The sequence below is a fragment of the Thalassophryne amazonica genome, chromosome 18, assembly GCF_902500255.1.
Source record: "Thalassophryne amazonica chromosome 18, fThaAma1.1, whole genome shotgun sequence".
Classification (NCBI taxonomy): domain Eukaryota; kingdom Metazoa; phylum Chordata; class Actinopteri; order Batrachoidiformes; family Batrachoididae; genus Thalassophryne; species Thalassophryne amazonica.
The window spans coordinates 55,213,830-55,236,470 of NC_047120.1; the positions used below are offsets into that span (position 1 = coordinate 55,213,830).

Below are 22,641 nucleotides of genomic sequence, written 5' to 3' on the forward strand. Positions count from 1 at the left end.
AATGAGCAACTATGTAAAGCTGTCATCACACCTGTTAATTTTTCTGAAATATCCGGACAACAGGATACAATCTTTCCCCGTCTCTTTGAATGCCATTTCCCTATTTCCATAGTGTTCGCACATGCAAAAGCGACGCAAATGTGGTATTCATACAGCGTGCTGCTAAACACGTACGCACTGATAAAATCACATTTCCCCATACGTGTACACACACGGGGCAAAAAACAACAACAAAAAAAGGACATACATGCCCCAATTTACTGTTTTCAAGAATGGAAAGGGCACTCCTGTTGGACAAAACTGGCATGGAGATTTAGTGCGTTACATTGTGTTTAGAAAAGTATATCCCCTCAGCACACAGACGTACACAAACAGAAGCAAACAGTAATATGCTGTCATATACAGTGCATTCACAGCATATACAGTGTATTCACAGCACTTCATTTTTTATGTTTTCCAGAATGGATGAAATTCATGTTTTTCCTCAAAATTCTGTACACAATACCCAATAATGACAATGTGAAAAACTTTTTTGAGCTTTTTGCAAATTTATTAAATATAACACAATGCTAAAATACCCTCGCCCGTATGAGCATGTACCTTTTAACGGTCTCTGCAGGAGGGCGTGCGTGTGCGCATACACCCACTTTTGAAAAGACCAGAAGCTACCTTTGATCATGTGTGATATACATGGACGCTGACGTCCGCGAGATGTCTTGTAAATCACTCCAGATTTGTTATCAGGTTACAAAAACAGTGTTTTCAGTTTTAGAAGTGTTTATTTCTTGCTAGCTTTTACATAATATATGAGAAACATGTTAGATTTACACAGAAACGCAGCGGTTTCTGAGCAGATTCCATCATGTTGGAATAGCAGCCAGAAACGTCATGGTGCCTCTCTACTATGATTGGCCAGCCCTCCAAAAAAAGCAGATTTACATGATTGATAGCGTAAAAATAAGAAACAGAATGTGACCTTTGCACCTCTTAAAACAGGTCAGAATTTTCCCTGTGAATATGAAGACCCTGGCAGTAATAGGACTGGACTTACGCTGAGCATAGACAGATAGACAGAGAGATGGACGTGGACACACGGACGGATGCAAAGCCTTCGCAATACCTGATGGCCATATTTTGTTGGCCTTGGGCAAATAAAAAAACTAAGAAATCACATGTACGTAAGTATTCACAGCCTTTGCCATGAAGCTCAAAATTGAGCTCAGGTGCCTCCTGTTTCCACTGATCATCTTTGAGATGTTTCTGCAGCTTAATTGGAGTCCACCTGAAGTAAATTAAGTTGATTGGACATGATTTGGAAAGACACAAACCTATTTACATATAAGGTCCCACAGTTGACAGTACATGTCAGAGCACAAACCAAGCATGAAGTCCAAGGAATTCTCTGTAGACCTCAGAGACAGGATTGTCTCGAGGAACAAATCTGGGGAAGGGTGAAGAAATATTTCTGCTGCTTTGCAGGTCCCAATGAGCACAGTGGTCTCCATCATCCACAAATGGAAGAAGTTCTGATCCACCAGGACTCTTTCTAGAGCTGGCTGCCCATCTAAACTGAGCAATCGGGGGAGAAGGACCTTAGTCAGGGAGGTGACCAAGAACCCGATAGTCACTCTGTCAGAGCTTCAGCATTCCTCTGTGGAGAGAGGAGAACCTTCCAGAAGGACAACCATCTCCGCAGGAATCCACCAATGAGGCCTGTATGGTAGAGTGACCAGACAGAAGCCACTCCTTAGTAAAAGGCACATGGCAGCCCGTCTGGAGTTTGCCAAAAGGCACCTGAAGGACTCTCAGACCATGAGAAACAAAATTCTCTGGTCTGATGAGATAAAGATTGAACTCTTTAGTGTGAATGTCAGGCATCGCGTTTGGAGGAAACCAGGCACCATCCCTACAGTGAAGCATGGTGGTGGCAGCATCATGCTGTGGGGATGTTTTTCACAGCAGGAACTGGGAGACTAGTCAGGATTGAAGGAAAGATGAATGCAGCAATGTAAAGAGACATCCTGGATGTAAACCTGCTCCAGAGTGCTCTTGACCTCAGACTGGGGCAACGGTTCATCTTTCAGCAGACAATCACCTAAGCACACAGCCAAGATATCAAAGGGATCAAAGATTCTATCCACAGCTGGTGTGGTCTTCTCCTGCATGCTATACAGACAGGCACTTCTCTGTTTTTCATCAATGGCCACTGGTGTCATCAATGGTGTCCCGCAAGGCTCCATTTTGGGCCCAGTTCTGTTCTCTCTTTACATGCTGCCTCTGGGTTCAATCATCTCCAGCCATAATGTGTCTTTTCATATGTATGCCGATGATCTTCAAATGTATCTACCAGTCTTACCAGATTCTCCAGATGCATCTCAGGCTATCAACACCTTTATGGATGACATCAAGCACTGGCTCACACAGAATTTCCTAAGTCTAAATGAATCCAAAACGGAATTCTGTCTTTTTAGCACCACAAGCCCACTCGCCGTTGTCTCAAACGGTCACTCACTTCCTCACCATAACACCGTAATCAGAAACTTGGGAGTTCACTTGGACACTGACCTAAATCTCCATAAACAAATTGACTCTGTTGTTAAGACAAGCTTCTTTCAGCTCCGCATTCTCACAAAGGTGAAACCCTTCCTCAGTTGTTGTGACCTGGAGAAAGCAATCCACACATTCATCAGCTCACGCTTGGACTACTGCAATGCTCTGTACATTGGACTCAGTCAAACATCCTTACACAGATTACAACTGGTAAAGAATGCTGCTGCCCGGCTCCTCAAAAAATCTCGTAAACATCACCATATCACACCTGTTCTGCGCTCTCTCCACTGGCTGCCAGTGAAATACAGAATCCAATACAAACTTCTCCTGTTCGTTTTCTGCTCCATGCACAGCCTCGCACCTGCGTATTTATGTGAGACTCTGACCCTTCACCAGCCCAGCAGATTTCTACGATCTGCACAGGTCTACTTGTTGGAGCAGCCCAGGTCTCGAAGCAAACAGTGGGGTGATCGTGCTTTCGCAGTAGTAGGTCCTAAACTTTGGAACTCGCTGCCCCTCGACTTGTGTGCCATCTCGGATCTGCCCCTTTTTAAAACAAAACTCAAAATGTATTTGTTTAGATGTGCTTTTGATACTTAGTCTTGTTTAGACTTGGGAATAAAATGTATCTGTGTTCTTCTTTTTAACTATATTTTAAATACGATTTTTATATGTACAGCGCTTTGGTCAACTTAGGTTGTTGTAAAGCGCTTAACAAATAAAATTTGATTGATTGATTGATTATACTTGGAAGGCTTAAAAAAGGACGTGGCAATGATGCACCATTCTCTATGCAAGTCAAAGGCAGTTTGTTACATCTCCCCTCCTCCAAAAGGAGAGAGAAGTCAAGGCTGTCAGAACGTTAATAAGGCCTCAAAACTAGAGCTGCTATGGACAGGACCTGGAGGGAAGCCATGACAATGATCAAAAAGAAAAATGGGACCACTGCAAACATGCTATTTTTCATGTCTCCCCTCTGACACAAGACACTACAACAGATTGGGACACAAATACAGATATCACACTGTGCAAATGGATTAATGTTTCATTTGAAAATATTTTTCGGCATTTTTGACAATTTATTAATTTGGTTAAGTTATCAAGGAAAAATGCCAAACTATTTTTGGTTCCAACTTCATAAATATAAATATTTTCTGCTTTTTTCCCCCTGTTTTATATAATTGCAAATTGTTTAAATTTTGTTTATTTTTGTTGTTTTTGACGTGTCTGAAAAATCAAAACATTTGAAGATATCACTCTGGAGTCTAGGAATCTGTGATTCGTGTTTTTTTTTTTTTACATTTTATGACATTTCACAGACTAACAAAATTATCACATTACCCGATAATGGCAATGCTTTGCTTTTTGGCCTCCCACTAACAAAAAAAAGAGCATTAGAAGTTTTCAGATGGTTCAGAATGTGCCCAGCTCAAAATATTGACACTAAGAAATTTGATCTGATATTAGGCATTTGAGTTCTAACTATTTTTAAGCACAGACTCAAGACATACTTATGGTATATTCTATTGTTTGCAATCAATGAGGGTGTATACTTGCAAAATGTTGTTTTAAATTGTGTTTTTCAATCAGCATTTAAATTTTTAGCTGCACTTTATTTATTCTTATTAATTATAACTGACAGATCCACAGATTAATATTGTCAAACATCGATCCAGAGATAGAAACACTCAGAGTAGTCCTCACCTCTTGATGAGCTTGAGAGACTTGAAGGCTTCGTCCATGTCACTGATGGCCAGGTAGAAGCTGAAGTTGAGCATAGCATCACGGATAGCTTTCTCACAGTTCTCCAGACCCACAAAGTCCCTGAAGGGGCGTCTAGACACCATATGAGTGGTGGACTGGGCTGCAGTACCTGAAGGACCTCTTGGTGGAATGTTGTTGTGAGAGGAGGCTGATGTAAGTGCTGGACCCTCTGCAAATGCAGGATCGTTTTCACTCGGCTGATGGGACAAGACCAGGTAGGAAAACATGCCATTCAGAGAATATCAAGAATTCAATATGATGTGAAGAATATCGTATAAAAATAGGAAATAATTGAGAAAATATGTCCCTGAGTGAACAGATACAGTCGGAACAGAATAAAACAAATAATAACGCATTACAGTACAAAATCTATTCATTAAAGACACTGTGTATCTAAACCGAACAATTTAGTAATTTGTAGATATCTCTCTGCCACAGTGCTCATGCTATTAATCATGAGGACAACATATATACAGTGAGGAAAATACGTATTTGAACACCCTGCGATTTTGCAAGTTCTCCCACTTAGAAATCATGGAGGAGTCTGAAATTTTCATCGTAGGTGCATGTCCACTGTGAGAGACATAATCTAAAAAAAAACAAAAATCCGGAAATCACAATGTATAATTTTTTTAAATAATTTATTTGTATGATACTGCTGCAAATAAGTATTTGAACACCTACCAACCAGCAAGAATTCTGGCTCTCACAGACCTGTTAATTTTTCTTTAAGAAGCCCTCTTATTCTGCACTCTTTACCTGTATTAACTGCACCTGTTTGAACTTGTTACCTCTAAAAAAGACACCTGTTCACACAATCAATCACGCTCCAACCTGTCCACCATAGCCAAGACCAAAGAGCTGTCTAAGGACACCAGGGACAAAATTGTAGACCTGAACAAGGCTGGGATGGACTACAAGACAAGAGGCAAGCAGCTTGGTAGAAGACAACAACTGTTATGATTATTTATTAGAAAGTGGAAGAAACACAAGATGACTGTCAATCTCGCCTCAGTGTGGGATTCCATGCAAGATCTCACTTTGTGGGGTAAGGATGAATCTGAGAAAGCTCAGAACTACACAGGAGGACCTGGTCAATGACCTGAAGAGAGCTGGGACCACAGTCACAAAGATTACATTAGTAACACATGATGCTGTCATGGTTTAAAATCCTGCAGGGCAGCAAGGTCCCCCTGCTCAAGCCAGCACATGTCCAGGCCCGTTTGAAGTTCACCAGTGACCATCTGGATGATCCAGAGGAGGCATAGGAGAAGGTCATGTGGTCAGATGAGACCAGAATAGCGCTTTTTGGAATCAACTCCACTTACCATGTTTAGAGGATGAGAACAACCCCAAGAAAACCATCCCAACCGTGAAGCATGGGGGTGGAAACATCATACTCTGGGGGTGCTCTTCTGTAAAGGGGACAGGACGACTGCACCGTATTGAAGGGAGGATGGATGGGGTCATGTATTGCAAGATTTTGGCAAACAACCTCCTTCCCTCAGTAACAGCATTGAAGATGGGTCATGGCTGGGTCTTCCAGCATGACAAACCTGAAAGATTTGGAGAAGCTCTGTATGGAGGAGTGAACCAAAATCCCTGCTGCAGTGTGCAAACCTGGTGAAAAACTACAGGAAATGTCTGACCTCTGTAATTGCAAACAAAGGCTACTGTACCAAATATTAACATTGATTTTCACAGGTGTTCAAATACTTATTTGCAGCAGTAACATACAAATAAATTACTAAAAAAATCATACATTGTGATTTCCGGATTTTTTTTTTTAAGATTATGTCTCTCACAGTGGACATGCACCTAAGATGAAAATTTCAGACTCCTCCATGATTTCTAAGTGGGAGAACTTGCAAAATCGCAGGGTGTTCAAATACTTATTTTCCTCACTGTGTGTGTGTGTGTGTGTGTATATGCATTTTTTTGTTTACTCAGCACAAGGCAAACAAATCACAGCTTCAGGAAGGGTGGGATTCACAAACACTGGAACACTGGAGTGGTCTGAACAAACTACTGAGAACAGACACTTACTTCTGGACGAAAGACATCACCCCTCCGAAATAACAGCTGGGGTGTGTTAGGAAAAAAAAACAGCATTTAACTTTGGGCAACAAATGAGAATAATGATGAGGATAAAGACAAAAGCAAGGGAAATGTTGAAATAAATTCACGGTTTGAAACAACCAACCACAATGTTCTGGACAGAAACCCCTGATGCTTTATAGTCTATCTCATACATAAGCAGAAGACAGCATTTTATGGTCTTACCTTGCAGCTGAAGTAATAGTAGGGCACATCCACAGCAAGGAGGGCTTGCAGACCTGCGGGTTTGGAGTAGCAATCCTGTATGAGAAGCCCGTTCTCCTGAGTGCAGAAGACCGTCACTACAGACACGTCCACCTGAGCAGAATAAAGTTAGCAAACAACATGGATTTTTATTACCAGGTTATTTTAATCATAATTACTGTATTTTGCAGATTATAAGTCACAATCTTTTAACTTGTTTGGCTGGCCCTGAGATTTATGTTTTGAAGCGACTTCTATGTCAAAAAATACTGCATTATCATCTATGGCCACAAGATAGCACCATCCACACGTGCTAAGCTGCAGTCTGTATACTGATCTGAATGAGCTACTGTCTGAGTCACACTCGGGACCAGAACGTAACAGTAATGCAAAATAAAGTTGGATGCCAACTGCCATAAAATAAGATCTGAATGAGAAGGACATGCTGGTTCATAGACAACAAGCAAAATCAATAAATCATGCTTTCAAACTGAAAGCCCCCTTCATACTACGCAGAACTCCACTTGCAAGCAAGGAGGACTGATATGCTAAGATAACAGCAACTATATCATTTTAAAAATGTATAATCAATTAAAAAGCTGATTTACATTTAGTGAGATAAATATACACATTTAGTGCTTTCTGAAATTTTTGTTTCTCTTCAGTGGCGACAAGAAGCAGCTTACTCTTTAAATTCTTTCTGTGTTGTACAACAGGACTAATTAACCAGTTAACTTGTGCTGGCTTCTGCGATGTTTGCTCTAGAAATAAATAATATACAATTACATTCATTTTGATTTTTGTCGCAGGAAGCAATAGCACCATGTTTCAAAAATAAATGCGATGTGTTTTTTCCACTTTATGACGCATTTTTTTGACAGGCGTGACTAATACTTCAGTGCGACTTATTTTCCAAAAAATACAGTACTTGATAGGGGTGTCGGAAAAAAAAAAATCGATTCACGTCCGAATCGCAATTCTTATTTATTACGATTCTGAATCGATCCAAAATGTCCAAGAATTGATTTTTAAAAAAACATTTTTTAAACATTTTCTTGCTTACTCGCTGCGTGTACTGTTTGTCAGGCAACAGCTTCTGTACTGCGGCAACCCCGCGAGGGGAGGGTCCGGCGTGCTTCAAACATTCGTGAGCTGCAGCTTAGCATGGCGGAAGAAGAGCTAATTCAGCCAGCACCGTCTTTGCTGAAGGCAAATTTTTGGGCGCATTTTGGATTTTATTATTTGCTGCATAATAAGGAGCTTGACATGACTTATGCAGTGTGCAAAATCTGCAAAATGAAAGTCAAGTACTTCGGAAACACTTCAAATCTGCAAGCCCACATGCTACGCCATCACCCGGAGTTAAAAGAGGGGAGCAGCGGTATCTGCCGACTGCCAGCCAACTCTGAACGAGCAAAGGAGATGAGTAAATTTACATCTAGAATCACTTGATTAACCTTGTAAAGCTGCATTTTCTTAAACAAAAACATTTTTAAGTAATATAACTATTTCTCAGAGCTCTTTGAATAGAAAATCGATTCTGAATCGAATCGTCACCCCAAGAATTGGAATCGAATTGAATCGTGAGTTGTTGTAAGATTCACATCCCTATTACTTGAACAACTGACTGACCAAAAATTATGTGAAATTGTTGTTATAAATCAAAAAAATCCCTTTTTTTGCTCACTTTCACCCAAAGCGGTGCTTAGTAGAATAAGTAGATACAATTTTTCTAGAAAGTTATGCCCAGTTAAACTTGTCTTTACACATCAAATTGTCTTTACCAGATCAACATGATTCACTGATGTGGATTCAGAGCTGATTGGCACTGTCTCGCAAACAAAAAGGCGAGGTTCATTTTCATCCCAGAAATGAGACACCGGACAGCGACCACTCATCTTTGCCGCCTCAAACTGCTGCCTGAAACATAGATGTATGTTAATGCGATGACAAAGCTCTACATGAAAAACAGAACACAGATGCACACAAAGACAACGAAAGTTACCCATCACCATCTTCTGGCAGCGATATACCACTGTGTGGTCTGCCAGTGAAGAAGTCAAAGTACGTCACTGTGTCCATCTCAGCATCATAGAAGTAAACTTTGTGATCAGGTCTCCCAGTCACCTGAGAAAAGATAGACAGATACTATCTCCAAATGTTTTTAAAACATTTACAACTGCAATAACAGTTATTGTTATGTTGCATTTGCTTTATCAGTTCTTAATTTGGTCTATAACATCTCAATACAAGATAAATGACTCATAAACCCAACAGCCAAAATAAATTCAGTTGAAGTTATGAAATAGAAAAATAGTACTAAATCAACCAATTTGCTCATGTATGAGCAGAATATACTGTATGTAAAGAGCTCATCTACAAAAACAGACAAGTGACATTCTTAAAAATAATTAATTAAGATATAATTGACTATCATAACAGTTATTTAAATAAACTTTCTTTGTAAAAACAATATCACAATTTTAAAGAAATGTTTGCCATAATTCTTCACAGTCTGGTATTTTTAGTATTTCAATTACACTCAACAAAAATATAAACACAACACTTTTGGTTTTGCTCCCATTTTGTATGAGATGAACTCAAAGATCTAAAACTTTTTCCACATACACAATATCACCATTTCCCTCAAATATTGTTCACAAACCAGTCTAAATCTGTGATAGTGAGCACTTCTCCTTTGCTGAGATAATCCATCCCACCTCACAGGTGTGCCATATCAAGATGCTGATTAGACACCATGATTAGTGCACAGGTGTGCCTTAGACTGCCCACAATAAAAGGCCACTCTGAAAGGTGCAGTTTTATCACACAGCACAATGCCACAGATGTCGCAAGATTTGAGGGAGCGTGCAATTGGCATGCTGACAGCAGGAATGTCAACCAGAGCTGTTGCTCGTGTATTGAATGTTCATTTCTCTACCATAAGCCGTCTCCAAAGGCGTTTCAGAGAATTTGGCAGTACATCCAACCAGCCTCACAACCGCAGACCACGTGTAACCACACCAGCCCAGGACCTCCACATCCAGCATGTTCACCTCCAAGATCGTCTGAGACCAGCCACTCGGACAGCTGCTGAAACAATCGGTTTGCATAACTAAAGAATTTCTGCACAAACTGTCAGAAACCGTCTCAGGAAAGCTCATCTGCATGCTCGTCGTCCTCATCGGGGTCTCGACCTGACTCCAGTTCGTCTTCGTAACCGACTTGAGTGGGCAAATGCTCACATTCGCTGGCATTTGGCACGTTGGAGAGGTGTTCTCTTCACAGATGAATCCCGGTTCACACTGTTCAGGGCAGATGGCAGACAGCGTGTGTGGCGTCATGTGGGTGAGCGGTTTTCTGATGTCAATGTTGTGGATCAAGTGGCCCATGGTGGCGGTGGGGTTATGGTATGGGCAGGCGTCTGTTATGGACGAAGAACACAGGTGCATTTTATTGATGGCATTTTGAATGCACAGAGATACCGTGACGAGATCCTGAGGCCCATTGTTGTGCCATACATCCAAGAACATCACCTCATGTTGCAGCAGGATAATGCACAGCCCCATGTTGCAAGGATCTGTACACAATTCTTGGAAGCTGAAAATGTCCCAGTTCTTGCATGGCCGGCATACTCACCGGACATGTCACCCATTGAGCATGTTTGGGATGCTCTGGACCGGCGTATACGACAGCGTGTATCAGTTCCTGCCAATATCCAGCAACTTCGCACAGCCATTGAAGAGGAGTGGACCAACATTCCACAGGCCACAATTGACAACCTGATCAACTCTATGCGAAGGAGATGTGTTGCACTGCATGAGGCAAATGGTGGTCACACCAGATACTGACTGGTATCCCCCCCAATAAAACAAAACTGCACCTTTCAGAGTGGCCTTTTATTGTGGACAGTCTAAGGCACACCTGTGCACTAATCATGGTGTCTAATCAGCATTTTGGTATGGCACACCTGTGAGGTGGGATGGATTATCTCAGCAAAGGAGAAGTGCTCCCTATCACAGATTTAGACTGGTTTGTGAACAATATTTGAGGGAAATGGTGATATTGTGTATGTGGAAAAAGATTTAGATCTTTGAGTTCATCTCATACAAAATGGGAGCAAAACCAAAAGTGTTGCATTTATATTTTTGTTGAGTGTAATAACTCTGCAGGCTGCAGATCATTTGTTTATTATTCTCTTATTTTTTGCAGTCAAATTGAGATGAATCTTTTAAATCCAGATTTAAAACATTATTTTTCTTGCACAAGAAAAATAATTTTACAATTAACAAATTGCCTTATTTTATCACTATTATTGGTTCTATAATTATATTTTTGTGTTCAATTGTTAATTCTAAAATTTGAAACTCTGTTCTTATTTTCACACTGCCTTTCCTTTTCTCGTGTGGCTAAATTTTGGATTTACTTTTTCTTTAATATTTGTGTTTGATTTGTGTTGATGCTGTAAAGCACTTTGAAACAGATGTCTGTAAAATGCTGTACAAATAAATATATTACTATTCATGTTATTAATAACAATAATTGATTCATGATTTATGGCACAATACATGCATTATAACTTGACAAATTAATTTAACTATTTATTATTAAATGAAGGCAAACAATTCAAAAGAACTGCATTGCAATCCAGCTAATAATTCAATTGTTATTTATGGAAAAATTCATGCATTTTATAATGACATATGGCACAAACAATTTTTTTATTAAATTAATTACAAAAATCATTTTAGTGAAACTGTACTATCATCAAGCCTACATTTATCTGTTTACTAGTTATGCATTAATACATTGCATTTTGATAAAATCAGCAAATTCACCAGCCACAATTATTACAGAAATCATTTACTCATGTCAGTTACTAAAAGGAAAAGCAGTCTGCTTCAATTATAATTTTTTTTTGTTTGTTTTTTTTGCATTTTCTTTGCTATCCACCAACAATGTTTAAATTTTACCATTTAAAGGTTTTAAATGGTAAGCACAGGATTCCTCTCATCCACTTTTATTTCTCTTATGGCATACTGGTGCTTTTATTCCACAATAACTGATTTTTAAGGTAAATACTAATTTGTGATTACCTGAAGTTTAAAAGTCAGCATTTAAACTTAGCTAAATACGTATCGTTTCAATTAGTGTTAACGACAGCTGTCACAAAACCAAACCGATTGAGCGCAGTATTGCAAAAACAAGAGGAAATATTGGATTTTCTGGATTTACCTGAGAGATTAGGATGCTGACTTGGCTACCGCTGGCGTTACACTTGACTGACCTCAGGGCTCCCAGATTGGTGATGTGTTCAGCTAAGTTCTTCGAACTACAGTGAGCTTTGGCGTCTCTATAAAGACATAAACAAGACAGATGGGTTCTGTCCAACAAGAGAAGTGGTGTACACATGTGACCTTTGTATGACTGGAGTTTTAGTATCAAAAATTTCCCCTTTAGTGTCTATTAATCTTGAAGATGAACTATAGCATTATACCTTCGGGAGAGGTCAAAGACTCTGATGTGTGCCGTGTCCGTGCCGACCGCCAGGTAAGACTGACACACGCTGAGTAGGACAGGGTTCCCCTCTGTCTTGGAGAAGGTTAGCAGCTGCTTCACTGTGCCCTAGAAAGCAAAGAGGGACAACTGTGCTCTATATTCAACAATATTTGTGTTAAAATATACCTCCAATTGATAACAGGAATGATTTTACCCATTTAAAAACAATACTAAGCAAATATACACAACCGGCTTTGAGTAACAGACCTGGGGAGTGCGGATCTGGACCCTGTTAGGTTCCACAGTATAGAGATTCTCTCCATGAACAGCTAACACCTGGGTGTCACATGGAAATGATCCTAGGAGTTCAGCAGAAAGGAGAAATAAGCAGTGGAGAGATGGAGAAAAGAGAATGTGACAAATGAAAGGAGACCAGGAAAGAGGATCCAGTGCAGTTTCTAAAGTGATCGATTTGTGTAAAGTGCCGTCACGACTGTCGTGTCAGATTGTGCTGCGTGTTGTACCTGTGCTGCGGAGACCTGTTGCTGACAGCTCATACACACTGATCTGGGCGCCGCTCCACACGGTCACCAAGTCCTGTTGGGAAGAGCACACTTGTTGATACAGATAAACATCTACACTCTCCTTGTGTATTCGTTTCTTCAAAACCAAAGTCCATCTCGAAGAACTAATACAGGAACACCAACCCGAGTCTATGTCCAGGTTACCTTGGTAACACAGACTCCTCTGATGTGCATGTCAGACTGCAGATCAAGGTGCAGCCCTGAGGTGAACTCAGTGATCCTGAGCTGGGATGGGCCGAGCTGCATCGCTGCCACCTGCTGGCTGAAGTGAGCTGACATCATATATTCAGACAGGATTAAGACCGTGTTTGAGTTGTTGGCAGCAAGTAAATTCAGGCTGGAGCCCCACTGAAATATAGAGCAAAACTGAACATTCTAAGCACAGGTTTTATATGTATTATAATATCACTGACATGTATTTACATGGATGCATATGTTTATTGATGGGTTACTGATTATTTTATTTAATGCTAGTTCACACTATACCTGTAGCTGAGTGACACTGCCCTTTATTTCAGTAGGCGTCTGTAGTTTCCACTGATTGTTGGTATCTCTGCTGCTGCTGGGCTGAACCACCAAACGCCACATTGCTATCCGCCCAAGGCTGGTTCCTGCTGCCAGGATTTCTAGAGTAGACACGTTATATAAAGGTGATGATGCTTGAGTAAAACAAAATGATTACACCTAAAGGAAAGTTAAGAAGAAAGAAATGGAACTATGCAAATGCAAAGTGACAATATGAAGCAATTAGAATTTGATTTTTAATTAATATCTTAAACACCACAAATACCTGAATAAGTACTGCATATAAACACATACATCTGCAAAAGACGTGGCATCGTAGAATATGATGATGAAAATGTAGCTAGTTTTTTATTATTCATTAGTGGGTCAACAGACAATCAGAGTTGAAATTCCTATTCCAAAAAAGCAAATTGCACACAACAAAACAGAGACACATATATTGCTTTTTGTGCAACACTTCAAAAACATTTACCTTTTCCAGCACAGTATGAAACACAGTTGATCACCTCTGTTCTCTCAAACCCACGTGTCTCATCAAGAGACAAAACATCATTCTCATCTCTCTCCAGGTCCCATAGTCTACAAAAATAAAAGACGCAAAACATAAATTCAACTTTTCATTGGATTTGTATGTTGTCTTTGCAGGACTATTTGTGCATACTGACCGGATGAACTGTTCCCCCGTTACTGTGATGAGGCCGATCTCTGTCCAGACGATGTCTACATTCTGCCCAGACTTACTGCTTAATTTAACCTGTTGTAGAAAAGTAAATATTCATCTTTTTTTTATGGTGAACATCACTAACTTCAAATGTTCATGCTGCAAAGAGCTTCACTCACTCACAATAGTGTTTATAGTATTATAATATACAGCTGTGAGTTTTCATGACAGTATATGTGATCATTAAATTTCAATTCGATTCAGGTTGAATCAATGTTACGGACGTGTGTGTGTAATTATGATTTAAAGTACATAGCTTCATTCTTAATGTAATGTTGTGTGTATAAGTGATTTGTACCCCGTCAAAACAGACGCTATTTATAGAAAAGACTGCTATTATATCCATTTTCCAGTGAAGTCATACCGTGATGAACACAGCATCCCTAAGTATCACAATGATATTAAACAGATTTTAAAAGGAGAGTTTCAGCATACATTCATAAATTCCTGGGCTCCCTCCTCAGGTCTGACTGTGTACTGCCTCAGCGTCATAGTGTCTGTCACCACGGCGAGAACGTCTCTCTTCTCAAGGTACATGAGTTTCTGGATGGATGCATCCACACTGAGAAGCACGCTTGACTTACCCTGCTCATCCACGCTATAAACCTTACCTGGACAAAAAAAAAAAAAAATCCACAGGATCAAAAAAGTCAAAGAATGAATCATCCTCACTGTACAAAATGATATTTTATTGCTCTAACAGGACAGTAGTTCACAATAATACAGTGCGAGCTCACATAATGATACCTTTCATACTACATGCTTGCATGTGTTATATCTCAGCAGTAGTATGGTAAATATCTTGTGGATTAATGAAATGATCAACCTCTGTACATTTTATTAACGAAAAACATCCAATTATTGCTCCTTGAAGAAGTTGGACAAAAAGTATTTTTCCTCTGTGCACATTTTCATATGGTGCGCTACGACTGTATAAAGTTTCACTGAAATCCATAAAGAGGCTTAGGAGGAGGTGTGCTTAAGAAGTCAATATCATGATGCATCAATTCAACACAAAAGTCTAATCATCTTCCCTTGAAGATGACGCACCAAATTTGTATTCCTCCATGGACATCTTCATATGGTGTACTTCTATTGTGTGAAGATTTCACTGAAATCTACTAACCGGTTTAGGAGGAGTTGTGGTTACAGTACTCATGAATAAACCTATATAACCCCCAAACAACAAGAACAACAACAACAACCACAAAGGCCCAGAGGCCCACTGTGGCCTATCCACACATTCCTTAGCGTATGAGATAATATGGATGCCATGAATGGGACCCCAGTCCATGACAGTTTACTTTCATCAGCCAGAGCTAGTACCCATTTATAACTAGGTGGACTGAGATGTTCCAAATGAAGGATGTTGTGCAAGGACACAGACGTGTCATGTGACAAAGAAACTTAAGAAAGAAAAAACAACAACAACAACAAAAAAACAAAACAAGTTGAATTACCTCCATTGAACACATAATGTATTGAAAACCAATGGCAACTTACTTCCTCAACCTGAGAGTCCATAATTTTTAAGTTATAACAGACAACTATAAGATGCCTCACGCTGAAAATACTGTACTTGGTCATTGATACGACATAAGAAAATTCACACACTACAACAGGGATCTCCAAACCTGTTCCTGGAGAACACATCCCCTGCATATTTAACAACTCTTTTAGCTCCACCCCCAGATAATTAACTCAGGCAGGTGTCCCCAGCCAATCAAGAGTCGAGAAACACCACAGTTAATGAATCAGCTGTCAGCAGAGCATGTAGGTTAAGTGCTCTCCAGGATCAGGCTGGAGACAACCCCTGCATGACATTTGCAATACTGGACATTAGCACATAAATTCTTACCATCACTGGCACTGACATAGAACACAAGTCCTTCTTGGGGGCCGATTCTGAGAGGTGCTCCCTTCCAGCTGAACATGTCCAGAGCACGTTCATCTCCACGCACTGATGCCCGGGCGAGTGATGCCACATCACTGTAAGAAAATGGAGTAGCAATTACTGTGACAAACCTCAACAGCAGAATAACAAACTCCAAACATTTCATCCTGCATACTTACTCCCCAGGTAAGGCCGGTCTGAAGACGCAACAAGTTAAGGGTTTGTTGTATTCATGCTTCACTAAATAGTTTCCTTGGAGTCTCCCTCTGGCATCCAGTTTCCATACTGCTAGCACTCCAGTCTGCCATTAAATAGTTGCACAATATTTGCACAGCGCCATAAGGAAAAAACACTCAGTGGGAACCGTGAGATTTGAATGATGACCAGATAGTATGCTCACACTAATCTACCCATTCCACACTCGATTATACTGTTAGAGATAGAAAAGTCATGTAGCTAACCCAGTCATGAGCCTGATGTTCGCTTTGTTTTCAATCCTGCATCATCTGGTCAAGACTTTGGGTAAAAATACTACATATATTGTAGCAGGTATCAAAGTGCCTGTACGCACACAAGACATATTTGTACACCTGTCTCTGTCAGCAGTTGCTACACTGCACTCACCTGGTCTCCAGTTACCAAACGGCTGCCAGAGCTGCTCCACTCCAGCAATGTGATGCAGGCCGCATGTGCACTCGGAAGAATGGTTCGATCTCCAGAGGGGTGTGTCAGGAGCAGTACCTCCCCGTTCTCCCAGCCAAGCGCCAGCACTGGCTTTGTGGGGTGCCAGCGCAGCGCTGAGGGTTGATGAGGACGTTCTACATGGCAGCTCTCCACATACTCTCCCTACACAGTGACAAGGATGACTGATTTTAAACAAGTCCTGCTGGGTGTACTGAGGTCAGTTATGGCCATGCACATTCTATCTTGATGTTAACAGGGTATACATGTGAGGGCCAAACACTTATTGGGTAAGTTTACCTGTTGAAGGTAGAGGTCTACGCTGCCTCCAGTGGTGGTGCTGCTCGAAGTTACAGCCAGTACAGGTACAGCAATGTGCCAGGACAATTGGCACGGCGGACCGCTGTTTTCAGGGGCCCTGATACGGTGATCGAAATACACCGCCATGTCCCGATGACTTTTCTCTAGAATGAGGAACAAAGTGAGAGTGGATCACCAAGCCAGTGGAGAGATCTGGCTTGAGTAGTTCAGCATCAGCAAAATACAAGAGACTTTTTATTTCACACTAAACTACCACAAATCTAGTTGTATTATGTATTATTTGTATTATTTTTTAAATATTTCACCAAGCAATTTCAATTTTAGCAAAGAAAAGGTTTGTTTTTATAAAGTAAAAAACAGTCAAATTTAAGTTCACATGCTCTTGTACTCAGAAAAGAAAGAAATAGAACTAGACAGGACTTGTGTCCATAAATATCTGAACACTGACAAACTGAATAGCATTTTGTCTATTCACAATAGGATTTTTCAAATTAATAAATATTGCAGGACAGAATCTCATATTTGATTAGAAGATTTTACACACAACCTAATGTTACAAGTAGACCTAAAAGACTTCCATCCAAAAATGCCCGTAGTCATGCTAGCAGTAGGACTGCCCTCAAGCTAAAAAAGTGTCTTGACAGTTGCTTTTTTGAGCAGGCAGTCAACATTTGGACGATTCTTTCTTCAGCAGTCGTTGGCAACATAACGTCAATTAGAGTTCAAGATGGAACTTACTGTAATCAACACCTTCACACCGTTACATTTTAATCTATGAACTCAAAAACCTCTAAAGTGCAATTTCCTGTATTGTGTATCAAGTATCTACAGATCATTGATGAGCCTTTTGATTTGATTATGTTTATAATGGAACAGTGGTCTTAGTGGACACCAGGACAAGACAATTAACAAGACAAGCCAACTCGATCATCCTTTGTGTCTTTATTTTATGTCATGCTCATTGTGCATGCAATCTCTTGCTGTTAAATGCCAGTATGACATCATTAATGTAAAAAAAACAAACCCATCAGAAAAATCACAAAAAGAATAAATGTGACCAAATCAACTATTTTGAATATTCTTCCTAAAGAAAACAATGGAATGGGGGGCTCATGAATACCAAAAGCCCAACCACGGTCACAAGTGTGGCAAATTACAGAATTCTTTCTACGGCATATAAAAATACTTCACAATAGCTGGCCAGCTCAAGAACACCCTTTAGAGGTAGGCAAACTGTATTGGGGGAGGGATATTACACTGGGAGATCAGGTTAGACTTTGCCAAGAACATTTAAATCATGACTGATGGAAAATTGTGGAAAACTGAAGGAATCAGGATCAAAAGACCTATAAAGCATGGTAGGGGTGTAGTGTTATGTTGTAAGCATGTATAGTTGCAAACAAAACTGGTTCTATAGGTGCATGAATCGGGCTATGAAATCTGCTGCTCACATCCAGCCAAATACAGAGCAATTCTACGGTAACAGCAAATTCTGGCTATATTTTACCTTAACATTTAAAATATACTCTGTAATTCTGTTACCACAGAATTACCTTATTTGTGTTTCAGAGGGTGCAAGCAGAACATCACAAAAAAGCATGATCTGCAGTGGAAAGCAAATGATTCACAAAGTATTAAAAACAGCAAAGTTAAATTCTTACTTTATGTTAGTTTGTCTAATTAAAAAGGGCAGATCACATACAAGTCCATACAAATTGTCTTTATTTTTCATTTGATTTGGATGTAAACACTCTCGATTGAAACCTGAAATTCTGTACTCTGAGCTCATATTTATTACTTTCTTTCAAGTCGAATATACTGTGGTAGACAGCTAAAATAGGAGTCAAGTCCAAACACTTTTGTGTCTGATTAGACTGAGATTTAGAGCCATGGATCAGTGTGTGATTATTTAGCTAGTTATCTGAATAGAGAACACACATTGTACAGATTCGCCGGTTTAACTCATGCCGTCAAGTCTTTCACAGACTTAAAGGAATACTATTTATAGAACTCAATAATTAACTAGACTTTTGCCGCTAGTTTACGAGAGGATATTGTTAAATAATGCTATGTTAAGCTAACAGCACTCTCGGTTAGCACTAACTTAATCTCCGCTGTTACAGAGCGGAGGCGATTCACTGTGCAATTATTAAAACCAACCTCACCGTCGCTTCCCCCCGAAGAAATTCAAGTTGTTAAATCTAAAACAAAAATGTTTAAAACAATGGCTGTTTTCTCTGGAGCCACCATACAGTAGCCACACAGCTAGTGTTTTTACGTCGAAGCTTGCGTTGAACTCGCAGAGCTGGGATCATGAAACGTCATCCCGAAGCTTGGTTCATTATGGGAGGAAACCTGGCTCAAGATGTTTGCGTACACATATATTGCAGGTTTTGTGTTTTTATGCTGTTATGTATTAAAGGCTGATATAATGTACGTGTAACCTGCCGTCTTGTAACTGCTGCTACAGCAGATGTCTCCCATGAACGAGACAAATGAACTTTCGAGTAATGAACCAGTTCCCGACACACTGGATCAAAGCTTCGAAAAGGCCTCGTTTGTGCCGCTGCGAGCTGTGTGGGGATAACGCGTCTCTCTCCGTTGCCCCTGACAACCACGACAGCCCGAGGAGTTACGGAAACTAACGAAGGCAGTTACGAAAAAACACAAAAAACAAAAACAACAAAAAAAAACAAAACAAAAAAAAACTGATGCAGTTTCAGAAATGTACTGAAAAAATAAACATGTTACAAAATTCTTTTGGAAGTCAAACTCCAACAGTTTTGTCCTGATTTCAAGCTTCTAATTATCTGTAAAATTAAACTGCAATGTCATTCATTATATAAAGTTATTTCTAAATGACGTGACATATTTCAAATACTATCTTCTGTAGCCTTTAGGATCAAAATAATCAAATCAACAAAAATAACAACTAATTAACAATTAGTTGTTTTTTTTTTTTTTTACAATACTGTGGTGTAGAGTCATGCTTGTATCCATCTGCGCATGCATGTGATCTTACTCATAATACATGTGGGATGTCTATTTACTCATTCTATTTTTGGGTTATTTCATGGATATATTTTCATATCATATATCATAGAATGAGAATTTGTATACAGGATGTTTCCTGTAAACACAATGCTTCATAAATGATAATTGCACGCACTTGGTTGCCCATATATGCATTAGTTTTATTTTTGGAGTTTCATGGATATTTTTTCATACTGAGGATGAGTATGAAGATCCAGTCTTGTTTCTTCTAACCAATACTTCTTTGATGATACATAGTACACACTTAGTATTTACCCCAGATATTCCCTGAGGAATTTGGTTTTCATCACAACAGCACAATGAATTGTACACACTTGAGACAGACCCCATTTTTATTTATTTTTTGGATTTTTGCAAATTCATAAAAAAAAAAAAAAAAATCACATGCACATAAGTATTATTTGGAAAACCACACACTTGTCTACATATAAGGTCCCACAATTGACAGTGCATGTCAGAGCACAAAGCAAGCATGAAGTCAAAGGAATTGTTTGTACATCTCTGAGACAGGATTGTCTCCAGATACAAATCTAGGGAAGGGTACAGAAACATTTTTGCTGCTTTGAAGGCCCCAATGAGCACAATGGCCTCCATCATCCCTAAATAGAAGAGGTTCAAATTCACAGGGACTCTTCCTAGTGCTGGCCACCCGTCTAAACTGAGTGATCAGGAGAGAAGGCCTGTAGTCAGGGAGGTGACCAAAAACCTGATGGTCACTCTGTCAGAGCTAGAGGAGAACCTTCCAGAAGGATAACCATCTCTGCAGGAATCCACCAATCAGACCTGTATGGTAGAGTGGCCAGACAGCAGCCACTCCTTAGTAAAAGGCACATGGCAGTCCACCTGGAGTTTGCCAAAAGGCGCCTGAAGGACTTTCAAACCATGAGAAAGGTCTGAAAGATTGAACCCTTTGGTGTGAATGCCAGGTGTCATGTTTGGAGGAAACCAGGCACCATCCTTACAGTGAAGCATGGTGGTGGCAGCATCATGCTGTGGAGATGTTTTTCAGCAGCAGGAACTGGAAGACTGCAGCAATGTGCAGAGATATCGTGGATGAAAACCTGCTCCATTTATTACTGGGCAGCCCACTTGAGATGTCTGATACATTGGTCCCATTATTATGACCAGCTGGACTGTCCTGATTGGGTCTCATTAGAGCTCTTCTCACAGAGCACCTCTCCTTTGGGCTCAGTTGGTTCAGCCCTGCTTTTACCCCCAACCACTCTATTTGATAATCCAGTGATTAAACACACTTTGAAGATTTGGGGACAATTTTGAAAACATGTTGGTATGGACATTTTTTCATTTTGGAGCCCCATTCTTAACAATCATTTATTCAAGCCATCTGTTATTGATGTGGGTTTTCGGCAATGGCACCATGAGGGGGTTAAACATTTTAAAGATTTGTTAGTGGATGGTATCATGGCATCATTTGCACAGCTGAAGGAGAAATTTAACCTTCAAAATTTAGATTTTTTTCATTATCTTCAGCTGCGACATTTTCTCACCACATAACTATCTAACATTCAGGTTCCTATACAGGAGACCATGGTGGATAAAATACTATCATCTAAACCTTCCAAAGGTCTCATCTCTAAGTTGTATAATATCATGCTTGATCATAAAAGTTCACCAGTTGATAAATTCAAAAATGCATGGGAGAAAGACCTGGGTCACGCTGTGTCGGATGATGCCTGGGCCTCTGCACTTAAACTTGTGTACTCTTCTTCCTTTTGTGCTAGGCACCATCTGATTCAATTCAAGGTGGTGCACAGAGCGCACATCTCCAGGGCCAGGTTGTCTACTATGTATCCCGAAGTCAGTCCTCTGTGCATTCGATGTAATTTGACTGAGGCCACCCTTTGTCAGATGTTTTGGTCCTGCTCATGCCTTCAGGTCTTCTGGACGAACATTTTTAACACTTTGTCCCAGGCATTCAATATTAATTTGGAACAAAACTCTGTACTTGCACTTTTTGGTGTTTTGGAAAACCAGCCACATGTGAGCGCTAGGAAAAAACAATCCTTGGCCTTCGCATTACTTATAGCACATAGAGCCATTCTTTTCAAATGGAAAGATCCTAACCCTCCTCTGCACTCACAGTGGCTACAGGATGTCATGTCCTGTCTAAAACTAGAAAAATTAAGGTTTTCATTGAAACAGAATCTCAGTGGATTTGAGAACACAGAGACGTTTTATGCAATTGTATCCAGATCTTTGAAAATTTGTTTTGTTTTTTTAATGGTTGCATTTGTGTAACTATGGCACATGTTAATATCCTATCTTGATGGTGACAGGTTGGGAGGGTGGGTGGGATTACTTTAATATTTTGTTTTTTGTGTGTGTTTTGTTCTGTATTGTTTTTTTAAACTTTACATCACTTACTGTACATGTGACCTTGAACTGGTGGGACATTCTGTACATATATTTGACTCTTTAGACTTATCTGTAAATGTCACTGCCAGCTCTTAACATTTTATGTATGTCTTGAAAACAACAATAAATACATTTTTGAGTAAAAAAAAAAAAAAAAAACCTGCTCCATAGTGCTCTTGACCTCAGACTGGGGCGCCGGTTCATCTTTCAGCAGGACAGTGACCCTAAACACACAGCCAAGATATCAAAGAAGTGGCTTCAGGACAACTCTGTGAATGTCCTTGAGTGGCCCAGCCAGAGCCCAGACCTGAATCTGATTGAACATCTCTGGAGAGATCTAAAAATGGCTGTGCACTGTTGCTCCCCATCCA

General features: G+C 39.9%; 1 protein-coding gene across 1 annotated transcript in view; it reads right to left on the reverse strand.

Moving 5' to 3' along the window:
• Positions 1 to 19,137, reverse strand: part of ift140 (intraflagellar transport 140 homolog (Chlamydomonas)) — a 42,710-nt gene extending 23,573 nt beyond the window's left edge. The window contains exons 1-18 of the mRNA XM_034193574.1: positions 19,006 to 19,137; positions 16,820 to 16,983; positions 16,463 to 16,684; positions 16,018 to 16,139; positions 15,803 to 15,933; positions 14,380 to 14,555; positions 13,889 to 13,977; positions 13,696 to 13,802; positions 13,185 to 13,324; positions 12,843 to 13,046; positions 12,639 to 12,711; positions 12,382 to 12,473; positions 12,113 to 12,240; positions 11,851 to 11,968; positions 8,621 to 8,742; positions 8,400 to 8,535; positions 6,598 to 6,729; positions 4,255 to 4,511 (exon numbers count right to left, since the gene is read on the reverse strand). Coding sequence (XP_034049465.1) covers positions 4,255 to 4,511; positions 6,598 to 6,729; positions 8,400 to 8,535; positions 8,621 to 8,742; positions 11,851 to 11,968; positions 12,113 to 12,240; positions 12,382 to 12,473; positions 12,639 to 12,711; positions 12,843 to 13,046; positions 13,185 to 13,324; positions 13,696 to 13,802; positions 13,889 to 13,977; positions 14,380 to 14,555; positions 15,803 to 15,933; positions 16,018 to 16,139; positions 16,463 to 16,684; positions 16,820 to 16,966 — 2,396 coding nt within the window. The 5' untranslated portion in view covers positions 16,967 to 16,983; positions 19,006 to 19,137. The remainder of the gene's footprint in view (positions 1 to 4,254; positions 4,512 to 6,597; positions 6,730 to 8,399; positions 8,536 to 8,620; positions 8,743 to 11,850; positions 11,969 to 12,112; positions 12,241 to 12,381; positions 12,474 to 12,638; positions 12,712 to 12,842; positions 13,047 to 13,184; positions 13,325 to 13,695; positions 13,803 to 13,888; positions 13,978 to 14,379; positions 14,556 to 15,802; positions 15,934 to 16,017; positions 16,140 to 16,462; positions 16,685 to 16,819; positions 16,984 to 19,005) is intronic.
• Between the last annotated feature and the right edge of the window lie 3,504 nt (positions 19,138 to 22,641).